A 17,443-nucleotide genomic window follows, 5' to 3' on the forward strand; every position below is an offset into this window, starting at 1 on the left:
CTCAGCTGGTCCGAATTTCGCTGCCATCCACGGCTTGGCCCGGGGTGTAACTTAACCTCCAGAGATCAGGACGAGGGGACTGCACCAGCCCTGCCCTACCCTGCCGATGCAGTGCGCTGCGAGCCCATGCGTTGCGGTCAGTAAATCGCCATCTGGTCGCCAGACACATGGGAAGCCATTCCAGAGGACCCGCCGCCGGCAGACCTGGGCTGGGACCCGCCGCCGGCAGGCCTGGGCTGAGACCCGCCCCGCCGGCAGACCTGGGCTGGGACCCGCCGCCCACTCAGAGTCATTCCAGAGGACCCGCCGCCGGCAGACCTGGGCTGGGACCCGCCGCCCACTCAGAGTCATTCCACCGCCGCCCACCGCCCACTCACCGCGCCGATATCAACACGTGTGTGCAGATTGTGACCGGCGCGGCTATCTGCTGCCGTCGAGTGCGCCCCGTGTGCGTGCAGGGGCCGCGGTGTGGACGGAGACCGGAGCGTTAGTGCAGGGCGCAGCCGAGGCCGCCGAGGCGAAAACACTCGGTGGTGTGTCGTTTTTGTGCGCCTCGATCAGGCCTGTGTCTTACCAACACTCGGTCCCCCTCGTCTCCAGACCTCAGCAGCTATCAGAGCACCGGGAACTGCGTGCAATCTGCTGGTGTGTGTTTGTTTTTAGGTTTCTTATTCCGGTCCGTCGCGTCCTGCACACCAGGGTCCCCCCCCCCCCTCAGGCCTTCAACTACGACTTCCACGATACACAACACGCAGTCTCCAGACCTTTGGTAACTACTGCAGCAATACCTGACACCGGGCCTCCCTCCACCGGACCTTCCACTAGCTCAGCGGTTGCTAGGTGCGTAACTCCAGCCTCCTTCCCTCAGGCCTACAGCAAGTACTACAGCGCCGAGCACGCCCGCACGCTGCGCCTGTGGCAGACGGTGGTGGCGTTCCGGCGCGACTTTGGCGACCTGCGGCTGGCCACGGAGCGCGACCTGAGCCGAGCCGGCGGCGAACTGGCGCGTCTGGGCCGGCGCGCCGCCGAGCTGTGCGCCGCGCTGCCGGTCGGGCCGCCGGCCGACGGCATCGCCGGCGGCGGCGACAATGCTCAGGTCAGCGGCGGGCCCGACCATCAGGGGAGGCGTTGGTGGAGGGGCTGAGGACGGGAACAACGCACTGGCGAGCCCGACCATCAGGGGAGGCGGTGGAGGGGTGGCTGAGGACGGGAACAACGCACAGATCAGCGGCGGGCCCGGCCATCAGGGTAGGCGGTGGTGAAGCGGCTGAGGACGGGAACAACGTACAGGTCAGCGGCGGGCCCGACCATCAGCGGAGGTGGTGGTGAAGCGGCTGAGGACGGGAACAACGTACAGGTCAGCGGCGAGCCCGACCATCAGGGGAGGCGGTGGAGGGGTGGCTGAGGACGGGAACAACGTACAGGTCAACGGCGAGCCCGACCATCAGGGGAGGCGGTGGAGGGGTGGCTGAGAACGGGAGCAACACACAGGTCAGCGGCGGGCCCGACCATCAGGGGAGGCGGTGGTGAAGCGGCTGAGAACGGGAACAACGCACAGGTCAGCGGCGGGCCCGACCATCAGGGGAGGCGGTGGTGAAGCGGCTGAGAACGGGAACAACGCACAGGTCAGCGGCGGGCCCGACCATCAGGGGAGGCGGTGGTGAAGCGGCTGAGGACAGGAACAACGCCAAGGTCAGCGGCGGGCCCGACCATCAGGGGAGACGGTGCTGAAGCGGCTGAGAACGGGAACAACGCACAGGTCAGCGGCGGGCCCGACCATCAGGGGAGGCGGTGGTGAAGCGGCTGAGGACGGGAATAACGCACAGGTCAGCGGCGGGCTCGACCATCAGGGGAGGCGGTGGAGGTGCTGAGGACGGGAACAACGCACTGGCGGGCCCGACCATCAGGGGAGGCGGTGGAGGGACTGAGGACGGGAACAACGCACTGGCGGGCCCGACCATCAGGGGAGGCGGTGGAGGGGCGGCTGAGGACGGGAGCAACACACAGGTCAGCGGCGGGCCCGACCATCAGGGGAGGCGGTGGAGGGGCGGCTGAGGACGCCGATGTTTGCGGTGTGTAGGATGGGCTCGGAGGATTGATTCTCGCTGCTGTCTGCCAGCCTTTTGAGCGTCATTTTCAGTTCATGTTCTCGTTGATCCGCTACATAGTCAATGTTCTGTTTCTGGTGAGTCTCCGTGCGTGTGCCCTGGTGATCAGCAGCTACTACTCTTGAAATGTGGCGCTCACGGCTGGCGAGGAAGCCTTAGGGCATCAATGGGCACGTTTCTCCGTGAATGATCCCGTCCGGTTGCTGCCGGTGTATCACACCGCTAGTGAGCTGTCTGACGAGCCCTACGCTGGTGTCAAGCGTAGTTCTAAGACTGGGTCTCATTTGGAGCATCAGCTAGTAGGGCACGATCGACGGTAGAATCGACGTTTAAAAGCCAGGAGACCAGACCAGTAGTGGATCCTCGCAACAGTAGCCTGGGAACGGCTGGAACATCTTTTGCGGGACAAGCCCATCTATTTTGACCTGTGTTTACGTTGCTGCCTCTCTGCACCAGATACAGAACAAATCTGGCGGATGGATTTGACCGAGCAAGCAAAGCCTGTCTTTGGACAATCGAAGGTTATATCCTTACCTCCCAGTTAATTCGGTAATGAAACTGCCGTCGGCTAAACACGCATCGCTCTTGGGCGCAGGCGGCAGCTTCTGCGGCGAGTATCAGTGTGCTGGAGAAGATGCAGGAGATGCAAAAGCAAGAGATGACTTTCCGCTCCAAGACGCGAGAGCTGGAGAGCAAGCTGAAGGAGCTCAACAGCCAAGTACGCTGGAATGTTTCGCATTACTTTTAATAAGCTATGGCGCCTAATGTCCCATGACATCAGGCGATGCAATTCCTCATGTAATTCTTGATTCCAGCTACAAAAAAGAGTACGCATTTGCCAAAGCACCCAATACAAATGCAACGGAAACGTGTCTTACCTTTCTTCGGTAACATGGCGTTATTGTCCGCGTAGATCACCACTGGCCGGGAAGAAAACAGGGAGAAAGAGAGGGAGATCACATCCCTCAAGAAAATCATCCACAACCTGGTGAGTGCTGAGTTTGTTTCCCGTGGCTGCATGTTCCTCCTATCCAGTGATAGCTAGTGCTAGGTCACGCACATTTTATTGACATCGGTGGCATGTCCGGTGCTGGCTCAGTTACCATTCAGTGATCACCCACCCAGTGACTGTTCAATGACCACCCACCCAGTGACTGTTCAGCGATCACCAACCAAGTGACTGTCCAGCGATCACCAACCAAGTGACTGTCCAGCGATCACCCACCAAGGGACTGTCCAGCGATCGCCCACCAAGTGACTGTTCAGTGAACACCCACCCGGTGACTGTCCAGGGACCAACCACCCAGTGACTGCGCAGCGCCCGTGCGATGACGAGCCGTCGCTGGCCGGCAGGAGTCGAGCTCGGCCGAGCAGCAACGCCGCCTGGAGGCGCACGAGCAGCTGCTGCAGGACGGCGAGGTGCTGGCGCGGGCCGTCCGCGAGGTGGCACAGCTAGCGGCGGCACAGGCCGAGCCGTCCGAGCAGCAGCAGCAGCCGCAGGAGGGGGAGGGCGCCGACCGGCTGCCGGTGCTCGTCCAGGCCACCGCCCTGGTCAGGTCAGTCCACGGGTCGGGCCACGTCAGGACACCGTGGGGTCAGGTCAGGCCAGGTCAGGTCAGGTCAGGTCAGTCTTCTGGTGAGGACAGCTCCCCGTCCCGCTGATAAACATTGTTTGTCTGTGCGACTGACACGGCCGGTCCGTCTACGTGCCTGACGTCGCTTCTGCCTGTGTAACAGTGATCGGCTGAATCTGTGCAGTTGGCGCATGATCTGTACAGCCTCTGACACGGTCGGCTTCTATACGCTTTTGCGTATGTAAGAGTGATCGGCTGGATCTGTGCAGTCCGCACATGACCTGTACAGCCGCTGACACTCTCGGCTTACACGGTCGGCTGACACGGTCGGCTTTACGGCCACTGACACGGTCTGCGTGACTTGCGTCGGTCGTCGTGAGGTGATGCCGACATGACCGGCAGGACGCCCTACGGTCCGGCGACGGCCGGCTCGCCGGTGCCGGCCGTCACGCTGGCTGAGAGTACCGTCATGGCCGTACAGGCGGTGCTGAACAGGCAGCAGCTGCGTAACCACGAGCTCCAGGTGAGCCGGCGGCCGGGGATACGCCCCGAGGCGTGCCCTCTGGTCACGGGTCGGCCCCGGATTCGTACCCCTAGCTATGTGTTCAGAAACACGTTTCAGAAGTTGATCGATGCTGTAAGCTTTACCCTGGCTTTCGGCCTGCCACCAGAGCCGAGTAACGCCGATATGGAACAAAGAGCCTGACAGTCAGTCTGGGGTCTGAAGGCCGGCGCAGCATCCCACGGTTTGTCGGTCGCTGCCTGCGTGTCACTGCCGGGCACGTGACTCCCTCTGGCGACCTCACGAGTTGATGTGGCCGGCCTGCGCGCGCACCCGCGGCTCGGTGTGCGTCGTACCTGTAGACCAGCCCGTGACCCCCTCCCCTCCCCCTCTCCTGCCGGCCGGCAGGTGAAGCTGAACAGCTCGGCGGAGCAGCTGGCGCAGCTAGGCCGCCGCTGCGCCGAGGCCGACCAGCTGCAGCAGCGGCTGCAGGCGCAGCTGCTGGAGGCGCAGGAGCGGCAGCTGGTCACGGAGCGCGAGCGGGACGAGTCGCGCCGCCAGGCGGAGCGCGACCAGCTGCAGCTGGTGACGCTGACCGCCGAGCGCGAGCAGCTGGAGGGCGCGCGCGCCGGACTCGTGCAGCAGGTCAGACCCGGCGACCCTGCCCTCGTTCGTGGGCTCTCCGTCTCCTCGGTGACTAGGTCTGAGAGGCAGAGGGAAAGACCACGAGAGATGCTTGTTCTATCATCACGAAGGCACATGTGTTATAAAAGAAACGACGTGCGGGCGTGGCATGTTGTGGCCTCTGGGGCCGGTAAGATCATTGGAGGGGGAGGGGGGGGAGGGGGGGGGGGCTCATGATATTGGGACCGTAAGATGAACGCTCGGCTTCTGTGCAGCGGCGGTCCATGATCGCCGATGGCCCAGCAGGCTGAGTTGGTGTCCGTCGCCTACCACACGGGGAGCGTGCGTTCCCCTCAGGGTGGGGGAGAGCAGGGTGCCGCCAGGGCCGGACCAGAACCGCCGGCGGCCACTGACCTGGCAGTGCAGTGGTCAGACGTGATCTGTGGGGCGGGCTGGCGGCAAACAGCCAGCGAGATGTCAAGCGTGGCGATCGAGTCGGGGTCGTTCTTTTTGATTCACGAATTGGCATGCGTTTTTGTCTTTGCCCCTGGATTGTTAGCAGGGGATAACGAGCTGACGTGGTGCTGCAGGTGGAGACCCTCAACAGCGAGGCCGACAGTGCTCAGGCCAGTGTCCAGGAGCTGCGGAAGCAGAAGGACGCTCTGGAGGACGAACAGCACCACCTCAGCTCCGAAGTGGAGAGACTGAAGTCTGCACTAGAGGACTGGTGAGGGAGCGCCTTCCTCCGCGGCGTGCGGTCATGCCGACAAAGTCCCGTGTGGTCCACCATTGATATGGGCTGGAAAGATTGCCTGCATGTGTGTCCGCGTGTCTCGCCGGCCACAGCAGGGGACAGTTTTTGCTGCCCAAGGATGTTGAGGTGTCATGCACTACTCAGGCCTGGACCACTAGGTGTCATCCTGGTGAGGGGGGACTAAGCTGGGGCAGGACGTTGGTCCGTCTGGTTCGCTCTAAATGACGCGTTTGTGTGTTAATGAACTTCTAGATGCTTCGTCAGGAGAGAATAGTGCAACTTTGTAGTGGTTTTGAACTTTGATAAGAGAACGGTTTATGTGTCTCCCAGGCCGATAATGTGAAGACTCAGCGCTCCCGGCTGGATGTCTAGGCCGATAATTGGAGGGCCCGGCGCTTCCGGCTGGGTTGGTCCTGGTCTTTGCCAGTGCATGACATCGTAACATCTGTGGGCAAAAACTCTCCGTTAAGCCGGAGTCGCTCTACGGGGCTGAACCTAGTGGGGCCATAATATACACAAAAGCTGTGGGTGATCCCATGTGACCGCGTCCCAGAGTGAACCTCACAAGGTATGCAGGCAGCTCGTTTAATTTTTAGGTCCGACGATCCCTACAAGTGCCTGCTGGCGACGGAGTGATGCGTGATGTGTGATGACCCCAGCCATTGTCGGCTGGTGGCCGTGTTTAATGTGTGATGACGGCAAGCAATGTCTACTGATGTCCATGCATGGTGCCCCAGACAGTGTCTAATGATGTCCATGCCTGATGTCTTATTTCCCCAGCCATTGTCCACTGGTGACCACATCTGATGTGTCATGTTTAACGCCCGCAGCCAGCGTCTGCTGGAGGACAAGACGGCCAGGTCGGCAGAGCTCCGGGAGACGCTCGTGGCCCTGAAGGAGGAGCTCAACAGCATGCGACTGGAGCGTGACGTGCTAGCACAGGAGAAGGCCGAACTGGACGACATACTCGGGAAAACGGAGCTTGACAAGGGTGCGGCTGTGCGGCTGCCGCATCGCTCAGCGTGGCCCGGGTGTCTGGGAGCATGGGTTCGGTTCTGCGGCTAGCTTTTCAGCTAGCGAAATGTCAGTCACGAAGCTCAGTTGAATGCCTTGTAGTGACTAGGTGGAATGCAGTTCAGTAGAGATCACTTTTTAGGTCACTGTTTACAAGCTTTCACTCTTGCGCTACCCCAGAACAATCTTGAGCACGGCAGATCATGTAACAGTCATTTGCTGGCTGCTCTGTTCCATAGGTGGTCTGATTGAGCGTCATTTGCCGATTATTATCTGCGGATCCCAGGCTGGGCTAGTAGGGGGCCGATGTGCCCTGACCCCAGGTCACGCCCTGACCCGTCTGACCCCAGGAGACCTGGAGGCTCAGGTGACCCGTTTGGAGGCGAACGAGACTGCTCTTCGTGACGCCCTGCTGAAGATCCAGAACCTGAACGAAGGCCTGGGCGTGGACAAGATGGACCTGAGTCAGATGGTGGAGCAGGTGGGGAGCGGTGCCTCGCTGTACGGGCGCAGTTATCGCCTTCCAGACATACGGTATTAAAAGCTGTGTGGGTGTGCCTGGGGTTGTGGTCTGTGCTAGGAGCGTCAGGTTGCGAAGACCCTGACTCCGCCACCCCCGTGGAAAAATGCCGCCTAAACGGCAAGTTTGTATTGCCTCAGTCTGCTGGCCAAATGGAACAAAGCTTGTTCGTTTCGCCTGGCGACATCATAACGCGTCCTCCCGGTGCCAGTGCGGCGCTCTCCTTCCCAGCGGCCAGCTGACCGGCCTGGGCCGGGCGATCCTGGTATGCTGCGTCGGGGCCACGGCAGAGCGGCGCGCGCGTCGCTGCCGCTCCAGGGGTGACGCAGAGATCTGGCGCCCGGGCCGTCTGTGGCGCGGGACCGTCCCCTGCTTCCGGGGGTGGGGTCCGTGCCCCGCGGTGGTGTCTGTGCCCCGTGTCTCGCGCTGACCTGGTGCCAGTCAGCCGGCCGCCGGACGGCCGCTGACTCGGCCGATCGCGCGCGCCGCTCTGCCGCGACAGCGGCCGATCCGTCAGTTCCGCATCTGTCCGGCAGATGGCAGCGGAGGCGGCGGCGCTACGCTCGGAGCGCGCCTCGCTGGACGCCGAGCTGGCCGCGCTGAAGGAGGCGCTGCTGCGGGCGGAGCAGGGACGCACGCTGGCGGAGGCCGAGCGACTGTCGCTGCAGGACAGTCTGACGCAGAGCGAGCAGCAGCGGGACAAGGTCAGTACTGCGCCAGGCTCGTCCGAACCGCGCCAGGGTCGTCCTAGCCGCACCAGGCTTGTCCGAACCGCGTCAGGCTCGTCCGAGCCGCGTCAGTCTCATCCGAGCCGCACCAGGCTTGTCCGAACCGCGCCCGCTGCAACACTTAAGTGCGCGTTTGCTGCCTCAGCTGAGCTGATGGTGTGGGGTTCCAGCCTCCGTGAGTGTGGTGTATGTACGGTTTCTACCGTTTGACCTCAGCTCCGTCACCTGACACGACCCGGTGTCTTCGAGCGCCTGACCAGATGTGTGAGCTCGTGATCCTTCAGCTCCTCGCCCGACCTGACATGACCTGTGCCAGCAACGGGATGGCCAAACGGCCCGTGACGACCGTGACGATGGCCAAACGTCTGTGTGACCGTGACATCTGTGCTCCGTGACCCCGTGTGATCTCAGCTCCGTGACCCGTGTGACCTCAGCTCCGTGACCCCGTGTGACCTCACCTCCGTGACCCCGTGTGATCTCAGCTCCGTGACCCCGTGTGACCTCAGCTCCGTGACCCCGTGTGATCTCAGCCCCGTGGCCCCGTGTGATCTCAGCTCCGTGACCCCGCGTGACCTCGGCTGCGTGGCCCCTCCTGTCCTCAGCTGGATGACCAGGTGTCTGAGCTGCTGGCCGACCAGTCGGAGCTGGAGAGCCGGCTGGCGGCGCTGGAGCGGCAGCGTGCCGCCCAGCAGGAGGAGCTGTCGCGCACCAGACTCGACTACGAGCGCGCCAAGGCCGAGATGAACCGGACGGCCAGCGAGCGCGAGACGCTGGCGCGCGCTTCCGGCGAACTGCAGGTCCGTCAGAGGGACGGGACAGAAGGCGCCTCGGGGGGGGGGGGGAGGGGTGGTAGAGAGGCGTGAGGTTCTGAACTCGCTGTCCCTCGGAGACAGGGGAACGGCGCAGCGAATTGGACGCGCGATGTGACGTGTACTCACTGTGTCGTGCGGTGGCCAACTGACCGGCGCTGTATGGTCAGAGCTCGGTGGTCCTGTGACGTCTCCGTGCGGTCGTGAGGGAGCCGCGCCGAGGTCTGGCGGCGCTCGGCCGCCGTGTCGGGTGGGCGCACGCCTCGGTCTGACCGCCGCCCGCTCCACAGGCTCGCCACGCGGCCCTGCAGAAGGAGCAAGCCAGTCTGCGCGAGGTGCTGGCCGCCGTGAGGGCTGAGAGTCAGCACGCTGAGGTACCGGCGAGCGCGGCGGCACGGCGCAGGCCGAAGGCTCCAGTCGCAGGCAGACTGCGCTGGCGATGGCCGACAGGCGCACCGAGCTCTTCACGGTGCCGGTCGCTGAGGGCTCGAAGGAGTGGAGCAAGTTGTCGGCGTCGCTCAAATGGATGTATGTCTTAGAATGCTGTGATGAGCCGTGATCTTGCTCCTCAAGACGGCGGCGTGATCTGCTCAAGCAGAGGTGTACGGGAGAAAACGTTCACGGGAAGGCGTACGAGCCGGAATGTCATTAGAAGCTTTATTCATCATGGACAAATATACCGGATGACACGTGAACTGGGTCGGTAGATGCAACTTTACGAGAAGAGCTGCGCCCTGGAGGCAGCCGAGACGGCGCGCCGGCAGCTGGAGAAGGACAACAAACAGCTGACCCTGCGGCGGGAGGAGGTGCAGAACCAGCTGAACCTCGCCCGGCGGGACATGGACCAGGAGGGCGGTGAGTCGAGATGTCGTGCGAATGGTGCGCGCGCTGCCGGCAACAGTACAGAAATACCGAGTGCTGTCTCAGGTGTTTTGATTCTACATGGGCATCTGTGTTTTAAAACTGTGAGCGCCGGTAAAGCAATGTATGGCGGATGTAGCAGCCGACGTTGAATTGAGAACATTCACATTCTCGACCTAGGAGGGTCTGGGAGGAGAACGAATACAAACGCTTGTCCATCCTGCGTGATTGGTCTGCCCGCGGTCACGGCGGTCACCTTGCACCGGGGCTGCGGGAGGTGTGTGTTGTAATGAGGGCAGACGTTCCGTGGCCAGCCCGCCTTGTGACCGCCTGTCCGAGCTGAGCGGTCGTCGCCTGTTGGCCACAGGGCAGCTGCGTGAGAAGTGTGACGAGCTGCAGCGCAGGCTGGAGGAGGCGCGCACCGAGCAGGCCCGTCTGCTCTCCAGTCAGCAGCACCAGCACGATGTGGAGGCGGCCCGGCTCACGCGCGAGAAGGTGACTTCTTCTCTCTTTCCTCGGCCCTTCTCTTGTGCTCCTTCGGCCTATTTATGTATAGGGTACCTCTCTTCTGCAACGCGTCGCGCGCGCGTGCTTTTGGGCGCACAGGATAGACGCTGGGTGTCCGCTGAAGCATTCATCCGCCCGCGTGCCAGAGGAGCCACGTCTGAGGGTCTCCCTGGAGGCTGTTCGCACCGTGTCTGGCCGGTGTGTCCTGCTGCGCGCCGACGACCGCCACGTCCCGGTCCTCGGTGTGGCGACCGCTCCGCCGGGGCGTCGCTGACGAGCTCTGAGCGCCGGTGGCCGCTGACGCCCCCCTTACCCCTCACCGCGGTAGGAGGAGGCGGTGCGTGCGCTGGAGTCGCAGCTTCAGAAGTCGGCACACGCCTGGAGCCGCGAGCAGGACGACCTGCTCGGCCAGAAGAAGCAGCAGGTGCAGGCGCTCCAGCGCGAGCTGGCGCAGCAGGCGCGCGCCGGCGAGGCGCAGCTGCTGGCGGCCGAGGAGAGCAAGCAGCAGGCGCTGACGCTCGGTGTGTGACCTTTGTCCTTCTCGTCCTCTTATCACACCCGTCAGTCGCGGTGCCAGTTGAAATGACTGTGCAGACCGATGCTCTGTGTTTTGGATCATCGGTGATTTATGCCATGTGTTCAGGAGCCCCTGCGCTGTGCATGCCTGAACTTTGTCGCCTTGTGCCCTGATCTTCCACGTGCTCTAGCCCTCTTGGCGCTGAGGCATTCCTGTGCTGTGGCATTATTCCTGTAGTTTGGACCCCTGTTCTATGACATTACTGATATGTTCACCGGTCTGTGCTCCAGTGCTCTGCTCCTCCCGCTGCGTCCCAGTTTATCCTCGTGCTCTACCTTCTCGTACCGCTGCCGCCGCCGCCGCCGCTGACGACCTTTGGACTGTCCGTATGCAGCGCAGCAGGAGCAGCAGGCGGTGCATCAGCGGCTGCAGCAGGCGCAGCAGCAGCTGGAGGAGCACCGAGCCGAGCTGGAACGGCTGCGGGGCGAGGCCTCCTCGCACGGCCAGCTGTCTCGCTCCAGCGTCGGCGCCCTACACACGGACATCTCCCGGCTCCGCACGCAGATGGAGGACAAGGCGTGAGGGCGGCGTACTGGGCCCGCGGACAGGCCGGCATTTGGGGTGATGACTTTGGTTCCTGAATAGCGCGGTGTAATCAGATGCGGACAGAAACGCGTAGCTTGTGCTGGAGCCTATCTTGAATGTTGTACAGGCCGATGTCAGGACAGCGGCGAGAGGGCTGCAGCGTTGTGGATTGCTTGAGGCCCGGCAGCGTTGTGGATTCGTGTGTGGACGTCGAATGAGGCAAGTAAGAATGGGTATGTGCCACCGCGGCTCTGTCTTGTGACGCGATCCCTAGATGTGACGGTATTCTGCTGCGGTCTGCCGCTGTTTTGTATGCGTACCCGGCTGCCGTGGGGCTAAGTGTTCCTCGCAGGCCGATATCCGTACTCTCCCCGGCAGGATCACCCACGAGAAGGAGGTGGCGTCACTCTCCCATCAGATCCTGGACGCGCAGCGCCAGCGTGACTTGACGGACGCGGCGCACGGCCAGGTCAAGGTCAAGCTCAAGGTCACGGAGGAGCACCGCGATAGGCTGGAGCGTGACCTCACCGAACTCAACCGCAAGCTGAGCGAAGGTGCCTGCGGGGGTCACATATGCTTTGCTTAGCGGGCCCGGGGGAAACAGTGCTCTCCTTTGTGAGGTCATGTTTTGTGGGGACATCCATTTGGCTGAGCTGAAATTGGGCATTGGTATTCTGAGATGGGGGAAAATCAAAGTGATGACGGCGCGTACAGTGGTATGCTCATCCTGATCGGCTACAGTGGTGAACTAGTGCACGACACTCGTAATGCATCAGTGCATCGTGCACTGGCGCATCACTGTGCGCTGTGACGGCACATTGATAATCCATTAGAAAGGTATCTTATGTTAGGTTTGATGCAAGCAGGAGCCCTATAGATGCGCTGGGCTTGGGAGCCCCTGCCTGCAAGATATTGCAATGCCATTAAAACATGATCATCCACCAGTGGACCTACTCGTCTTCGGCTGATTCAACAATGTGGCTCTGCTTAACTTGCGCTCGGTACTTTCAGCCTCGTGCCTCTATTCCACATGTATGTATTCCGTTCCAGTGGAGACCCAAAACGCTGACTGCAACCGCTCTTTGGCGGACACCAAGCGGGCTTTGCAAGAGGCTGAACATGAGCTGGCAACGCTAGATGGCATTAACGGCGAGCTGCGCGACAAGATTAAACGGCTCGAGGCTGAGAAGGGTGAACTCAAGCGGGTCCTGGACGAGGCCAACCAGAGAATAAGCAGTGAGTGGGTTTTTGGTTCAGTAGGTAACCTTCTGCTTGATATGAGGAAGCTGGATTCAAAATAACCCAAATATGTGAAGTGTATTTGACTTGTATCGCTTATCACCTGGTTCAAAAACATGTCCGCCGTTGTGCTGCAATCACCTGTAAATTTTCACGCATCACGCCTGCGTATAAAATGCCACAGCTTCTGGAATATAATGTGTAATCCCGCAATCAACACCAGCGATCTCAGGTCCAGCCCTTACCGAGAATAGCAGTCCGCCGGTAATCCCTATATGTTACATCATGACAGACATGGACGTGTTCCGCATTTGTCCACACATGGGACTGTGGCCTCCGGAGACCGGTGGGGTTGGCCACAAACGGGCTCGTGACCCGGTTCTATCGGTCAGCCAGCTTCCTGGCACCACCCCGGTGCGAACCCACGGAGAAGGTCCCGACTCTAGTCTGACTGTCCGTCCGCCGTACCGCGCGGCACGCGTCCGTCACGTCAGGGCCCTGAACCGGCCCGGGTCTGCCGGCATACGGCCTCGGTGATAGATTGCGAGTGACGTCACGGTGCCGCGAACGCCAGCCGTGCTGTCTCCCGTCACGTGACACCGGCGCGCTGCGCAGTTCTGGACGGCGCGCAGGAGAGCTCGGCCAAACAGAGCCACGAGCTGCGCACCCAGCTGCGCGACCTGGAGCGGGCGCAGCTGGAGTCGACGCGCGAGCTGCAGGAGCTGCGCCACCAGGCCAAGCAGCTGCAGCTGCTCAACCAGCAGCGGCTGACCGAGCTGACTGACAGCAGGCAGCAGCTGGCGCGCCAGCAGGACGCCAACGACACGCACAAGAACGACATCCACAACCTGCAGGTCCAGGTGGGCGGCTGTCGCTGCTGCGGCTCGGATGGGTGATGGGCCGTTTGTCGGGCGCTGGGTCTGCCGGGCCCTCCGTGGTCATTCACTATGGTCTGATGAGCAGGCACCACTACGTGGACGGCCTCCGTGCTCCAGTGTCCGGTCCGCACTGAGCCGGATTAAGGAGTAACATTTGCTCCAAGGCATCTCTTTTTGCCTTCCTGGAAGTGACGACTGCCTGAAATCATTTGTGAGGCGGGGTCGAGCCCAGATGTCACTGATGGCGTTCACTGGCCTCACCGCTGCTTTCGGAGCGCACCAGCTGATGTGACGCTGCCGTCGCCCGTGCGGCTCTGCACAGATGCGGGACCTGGAGGCGGTGCGAGAGGGCCTGCAGAAGCAGCTGGCCGAGGCCGAGCGGCGGCTGGCCGAGCTGCAGGAGAAGGCGCGCTGGCGGGAGCGGGACCTCTCGGCCGCCCTGGAGGAGTGCCGCGCCACCGGTCACCGGCTCGAGGAGGACAAGGAGAACCTCGAGATCCGACTGAGCGCCTCCAGCCAGGAGGCCACCGACCTCAAGGTGCGCCTGGTGGCCTGTTGTTGCCCGCTGACTTTAGCCTGGCGGTCCCACTGCGCTGCAGGTGATGCGGTGTTTGCGTGGAGTTGTGTGCTTGGAGGACCTGTCGATAACCAACGATTGGACTAAGCTAAGAAAATTTAACTCAGCCGGTCGTAGCATGGGCTGGGTGCATGTCGCCATCGACTGTAACGCCGCGCTCCCGGAGTCCAGGCCTGTCAGGCAGGTTTAGTTCATGATTTGTCCACCGCTGGCTGGCTGGCGCTGTCTGGTGCGGCTGTTTCCCGACCGTTGACGTTGTTGTGGCTGTGGCGCCGCAGCTGAAGCTGCTGTCGGCCGAGGGCCGGGCGGAGACGCTGGAGGGTCAGGCCGGCCGCCAGGAGGCCACCCGCCGTGACCTGGAGCACAAGCTGGCCGCCCTGTACTCGTCGCTGCGGCGCGTGGTCGGCATGCGGCTGGACGGCGGCGGCAACGGCGGCGGCCCGGTCTGGCGGCGCCCTGCTCCGCCCGCCACCGCAGGTCAGGCGCCGCACGCACTGCCGGCCGGCAGACCGTCGCCTGGGCACCACCACACGCAGAGGGGCGCGGCTCCACCGTGCCGAGTGTTGCTAATAGCTCACGTTTTGTTATTTTGCGATACAGCTGTGTGTGTGCGGAAGTGCTGTCTGTTTACTTATGTTTGTGGCCTTTTTTGTCGCACGATTTGCTTCCAGCCATGCATGACTTCGCTGCCAGTCTGTGCCCGTTTTCATTGGAGTTTTTTTTTAGTGATGGATGAATGTGTATGTGTATTTGGTTTTAGACGTTGAATGTGTATATATTTGGTTTTAGACGTAGAGAGCCCGAATCTGTCCATCACTCAAGACGAGCTTTGCTCTCTGATTATCTCGATGGAAGAGAGCAGTCCCCCGCCGGACCCGACTCCCTCCGCTGGTACGTACCGCTCCGTCTACCTCCGACCCCGTGGTGACCCCCGGGCGTGTTCCCGGCTGCCCCCCCCCCCCCCTACTTGGACGGATCGGTGGTGCTGCGAGTGGAGAGCCAGGAGTCGTAATCCACGATCTACTACGAGACCCGAAGCTGAGTAGAGGCTCAAATGTCGCTCTTTATGGCTGTGAGCCCCTGCTCTACTGGAGAAAGAAAACAGGGAGTCAGACCGAAACAGATGATGCAGACGAATTAACGAGAACGCCGGCGGAATAGATCAGACGCTCCATGGCTCAGTGTGTCGTCACCTGACCCGATCCGTCTCGGCGGCAGGGTCAACCGACCTGCTGGACGCGGCGCCGGCCGGCCCGCCGCCCAACGCCGTCGACGTCGACCCGGAGTTTGTGCGCCAGGGCCTGAAGGATCTGATGCAGCAGGTGGCGCGTGTGGAGCGGCAGCGGGTGAGGCCGCGCCCGGGGCGCCACGCCGCCGCCATCACGCCGACCAGATGACTTGCGACTGGTGGGAGCAGCCGTGCGGTGGTCTGAACTAGAAAACGTGCTGAGGACTTCAGCTGGGGCCGTGTGTGTGTTTACCGCCACGCGGTCATTGTGCATGCTCAGTTTCTGTCGCGTTTTACAGCTCTAAGCGCATCTTTTGGTGAGCATGCAGTTGACCCGCGTGGCCGTGGTGTTCGGCATTGGCGAGGCATCGTGTCCATTCCCCTGTCGTGCCACCACGTGCGTGTACAGCCCAGCGCGGCCGCCACCGCCGCCATCGCTAACCGCAGCTTCATGCCCAGGACGAGGCGACGGCGCGCTGCCAGAGCCTGGAGACGGAGCTGGAGGAGCGCGGTACCGGACAGCGGCAGGCGCAGCAGCGGCTGGAGCGGGCGCAGCAGGAGCTGGCCGCCGCGCAGGCACAGCGCCGCCTCCTGGAGACCCAGCTGGCCGCCGGCCGCGCCCAGGCCGGCAGTCAGGTGCGCGGCCGTTGCTGGCGTCCCCTGTCGGGCTGGCGTCACTCCCCGGCGCCGCCCTCTCTCCTCACTCTCTCCTCACTCCCGCCGCCCGCCCGTGTGCCCGCGCCGCCGGCCGTTCTGGCGCCGGACGGAGCCGTCACGCTGCCGCACTGCATGGCGCCAAAGTCCGTCCGTAGTCCGGGCTTGCGGGAAGGCTGGGGGAAAATTATTTTCCGAACTGCAATTTCAATCACTGGGGGTTGGCAGCACACATAGCAAGCTGTGCTTCGCATATAAAAGCTCTGGTACAAGCGAAAGGTGCGAAAAATTTGGAGTGCGTTTGTCATTGCATTGCCTCAGTATCGGTGCCAGGTATCGTCACCTTGTTACTCGCATTGTCCCCCTGCTGTCAGCTGTTTCACATGGCGCGCGGTCATTCGCCAGTTTGCGTGTTCCGCTTAACCATGTGCGCTTCCGCTTGACCATGTGGTGCCGCCGAGCCTGGCTTGGGCGGTCCATCGGCTGATCGTCCCGGCTGATCACTGGTCGGGTGGCAGGCGGTCCTCCCGCCGCCGATGGGTTGTGCGCCTCGCTGACCAGCCCCGCTCTCTCTCTCTCTTCCCCACATGTCAGGAGGAGGCCAACAAGAAGCGGGAGCGCGAGACCAAGGCCCTGCAGGAACGGCTGGTGCGGCTCGAGACGGCCAACACCAAGCTTCAGCTGGAGAAGGAGGTGCTCGAGGTGAGGCTGCTGGACGGACTGCGCACTGGTGTCTGGGCGGCGCTACTCACTGCAGTCCGCCGGCCGACTTGTTCGTTGAAGCCTGCGAGGCTGGCTGCACACCGAGCTGCGGGTCCGGCCGTCTCTTTGTGGTGCTGGCGTGCCGGCGCCGCGGAGATGATCAGGCAGGCAGCACACCACCCTCCATCGGCGCGTCACGACGGTGGCCCGCGCGCAGCACCGAGCCATGACCAGTGACGCCCCCCCCCCCCCCACCCCACCTCCGTCCCTTGCCCGTGTGACCCGGTGCTGGCGGCCCGCGCAGGACAAGCTGGGCATGCTGCGCAGCCAGGAGAGCCAGCAGGAGGAGGAGCGACGCGCGCTGCGCCACAGCCTGGAGACGGTGGAGGCGCGCGCTGCCCAGCAGGAGACGGCGCGGCGCGCGCAGGAGGCCGAGCTGCACCGCTGCCAGCGGCTGACGCTGGACAGTGACGCCCAGCTGCAGGTGGGTGCAGGCTCGGCCGGTCGCCGCAGATCTCTCTATGCGTGCTCAGCGTCAGCTCCGTCGCGTAGCGAAGTGAACCCGTAAGCACTTCTGGTAACCAATTGTGTTCATAAAAACACATAATGCCGGTGTACGTCCGTATGTGTGTGTGTGCGCGTTTGTGTGTGTGTGTGTGTGTGTGTGTGTGTGTGTGTGTGTGTGTGTGTGTGTGTGTGTGTGTGTGTGTGTGTGTGTGTGTGTGTTTGTGTGCGTGCGTGCGTGCGTGCGTGCGTGCGTGCGTGTGGTGCGGGTACGTTAGGTGCGTTCCTTAAAACAATGACGGTTGAGAGTAATGAATACAGTTGCCAGATAATAGGATACTCGGCTTAGCTAGTCGTACAGGATGTAGTTTCCTATTTAGACGGAGGGGAGTTAGAAGGCGGAGCGCCCCTGGCCCCTGGTACCAGAATGCAGAGCCCAGCCCACCACCATGCGTGTCACCATGAAACTCAACACCAGCCAGCGTTTTCCCCATAGCTCATGCCCCAAGGCTCAAGCCCTTGAATCCCCCACGCGAAGGAACCCCACCTACCGCTTAT

General features: G+C 62.3%; 2 protein-coding genes across 2 annotated transcripts; both read left to right on the forward strand.

The window, feature by feature from the left end:
- The first annotated feature begins 1,056 nt into the window (after positions 1-1,056).
- LOC119089937 (uncharacterized) lies at positions 1,057-4,558 on the forward strand. The gene is made up of 6 exons (XM_037212739.1): positions 1,057-1,096; positions 2,704-2,826; positions 3,022-3,096; positions 3,462-3,664; positions 4,085-4,205; positions 4,547-4,558. Exons 2-6 carry the CDS (start codon positions 2,743-2,745, stop codon positions 4,556-4,558), a joined length of 495 nt encoding a protein of 164 aa, XP_037068634.1. The 5' UTR covers positions 1,057-1,096; positions 2,704-2,742.
- Positions 4,559-8,474: 3,916 nt separating this feature from the next.
- LOC119089938 (rootletin) lies at positions 8,475-16,933 on the forward strand. Its single transcript, XM_037212740.1, has 16 exons — positions 8,475-8,621; positions 8,924-9,007; positions 9,341-9,488; positions 9,862-9,989; positions 10,330-10,425; positions 10,954-11,094; positions 11,573-11,657; positions 12,154-12,339; positions 12,958-13,031; positions 13,152-13,202; positions 13,543-13,593; positions 13,669-13,777; positions 15,016-15,119; positions 16,274-16,381; positions 16,686-16,769; positions 16,895-16,933. The coding sequence occupies exons 1-16, from the start codon at positions 8,565-8,567 to the stop codon at positions 16,931-16,933; spliced, it is 1,545 nt and encodes a 514-aa protein (XP_037068635.1). The 5' UTR covers positions 8,475-8,564.
- The last annotated feature ends 510 nt before the right edge of the window (positions 16,934-17,443 follow it).

Source organism: Pollicipes pollicipes, unplaced genomic scaffold, assembly GCF_011947565.3.
Source record: "Pollicipes pollicipes isolate AB1234 unplaced genomic scaffold, Ppol_2.1 Scaffold_3087;HRSCAF=3621_pilon_pilon_pilon, whole genome shotgun sequence".
In the NCBI taxonomy this organism is placed as follows: domain Eukaryota; kingdom Metazoa; phylum Arthropoda; class Thecostraca; order Pollicipedomorpha; family Pollicipedidae; genus Pollicipes; species Pollicipes pollicipes.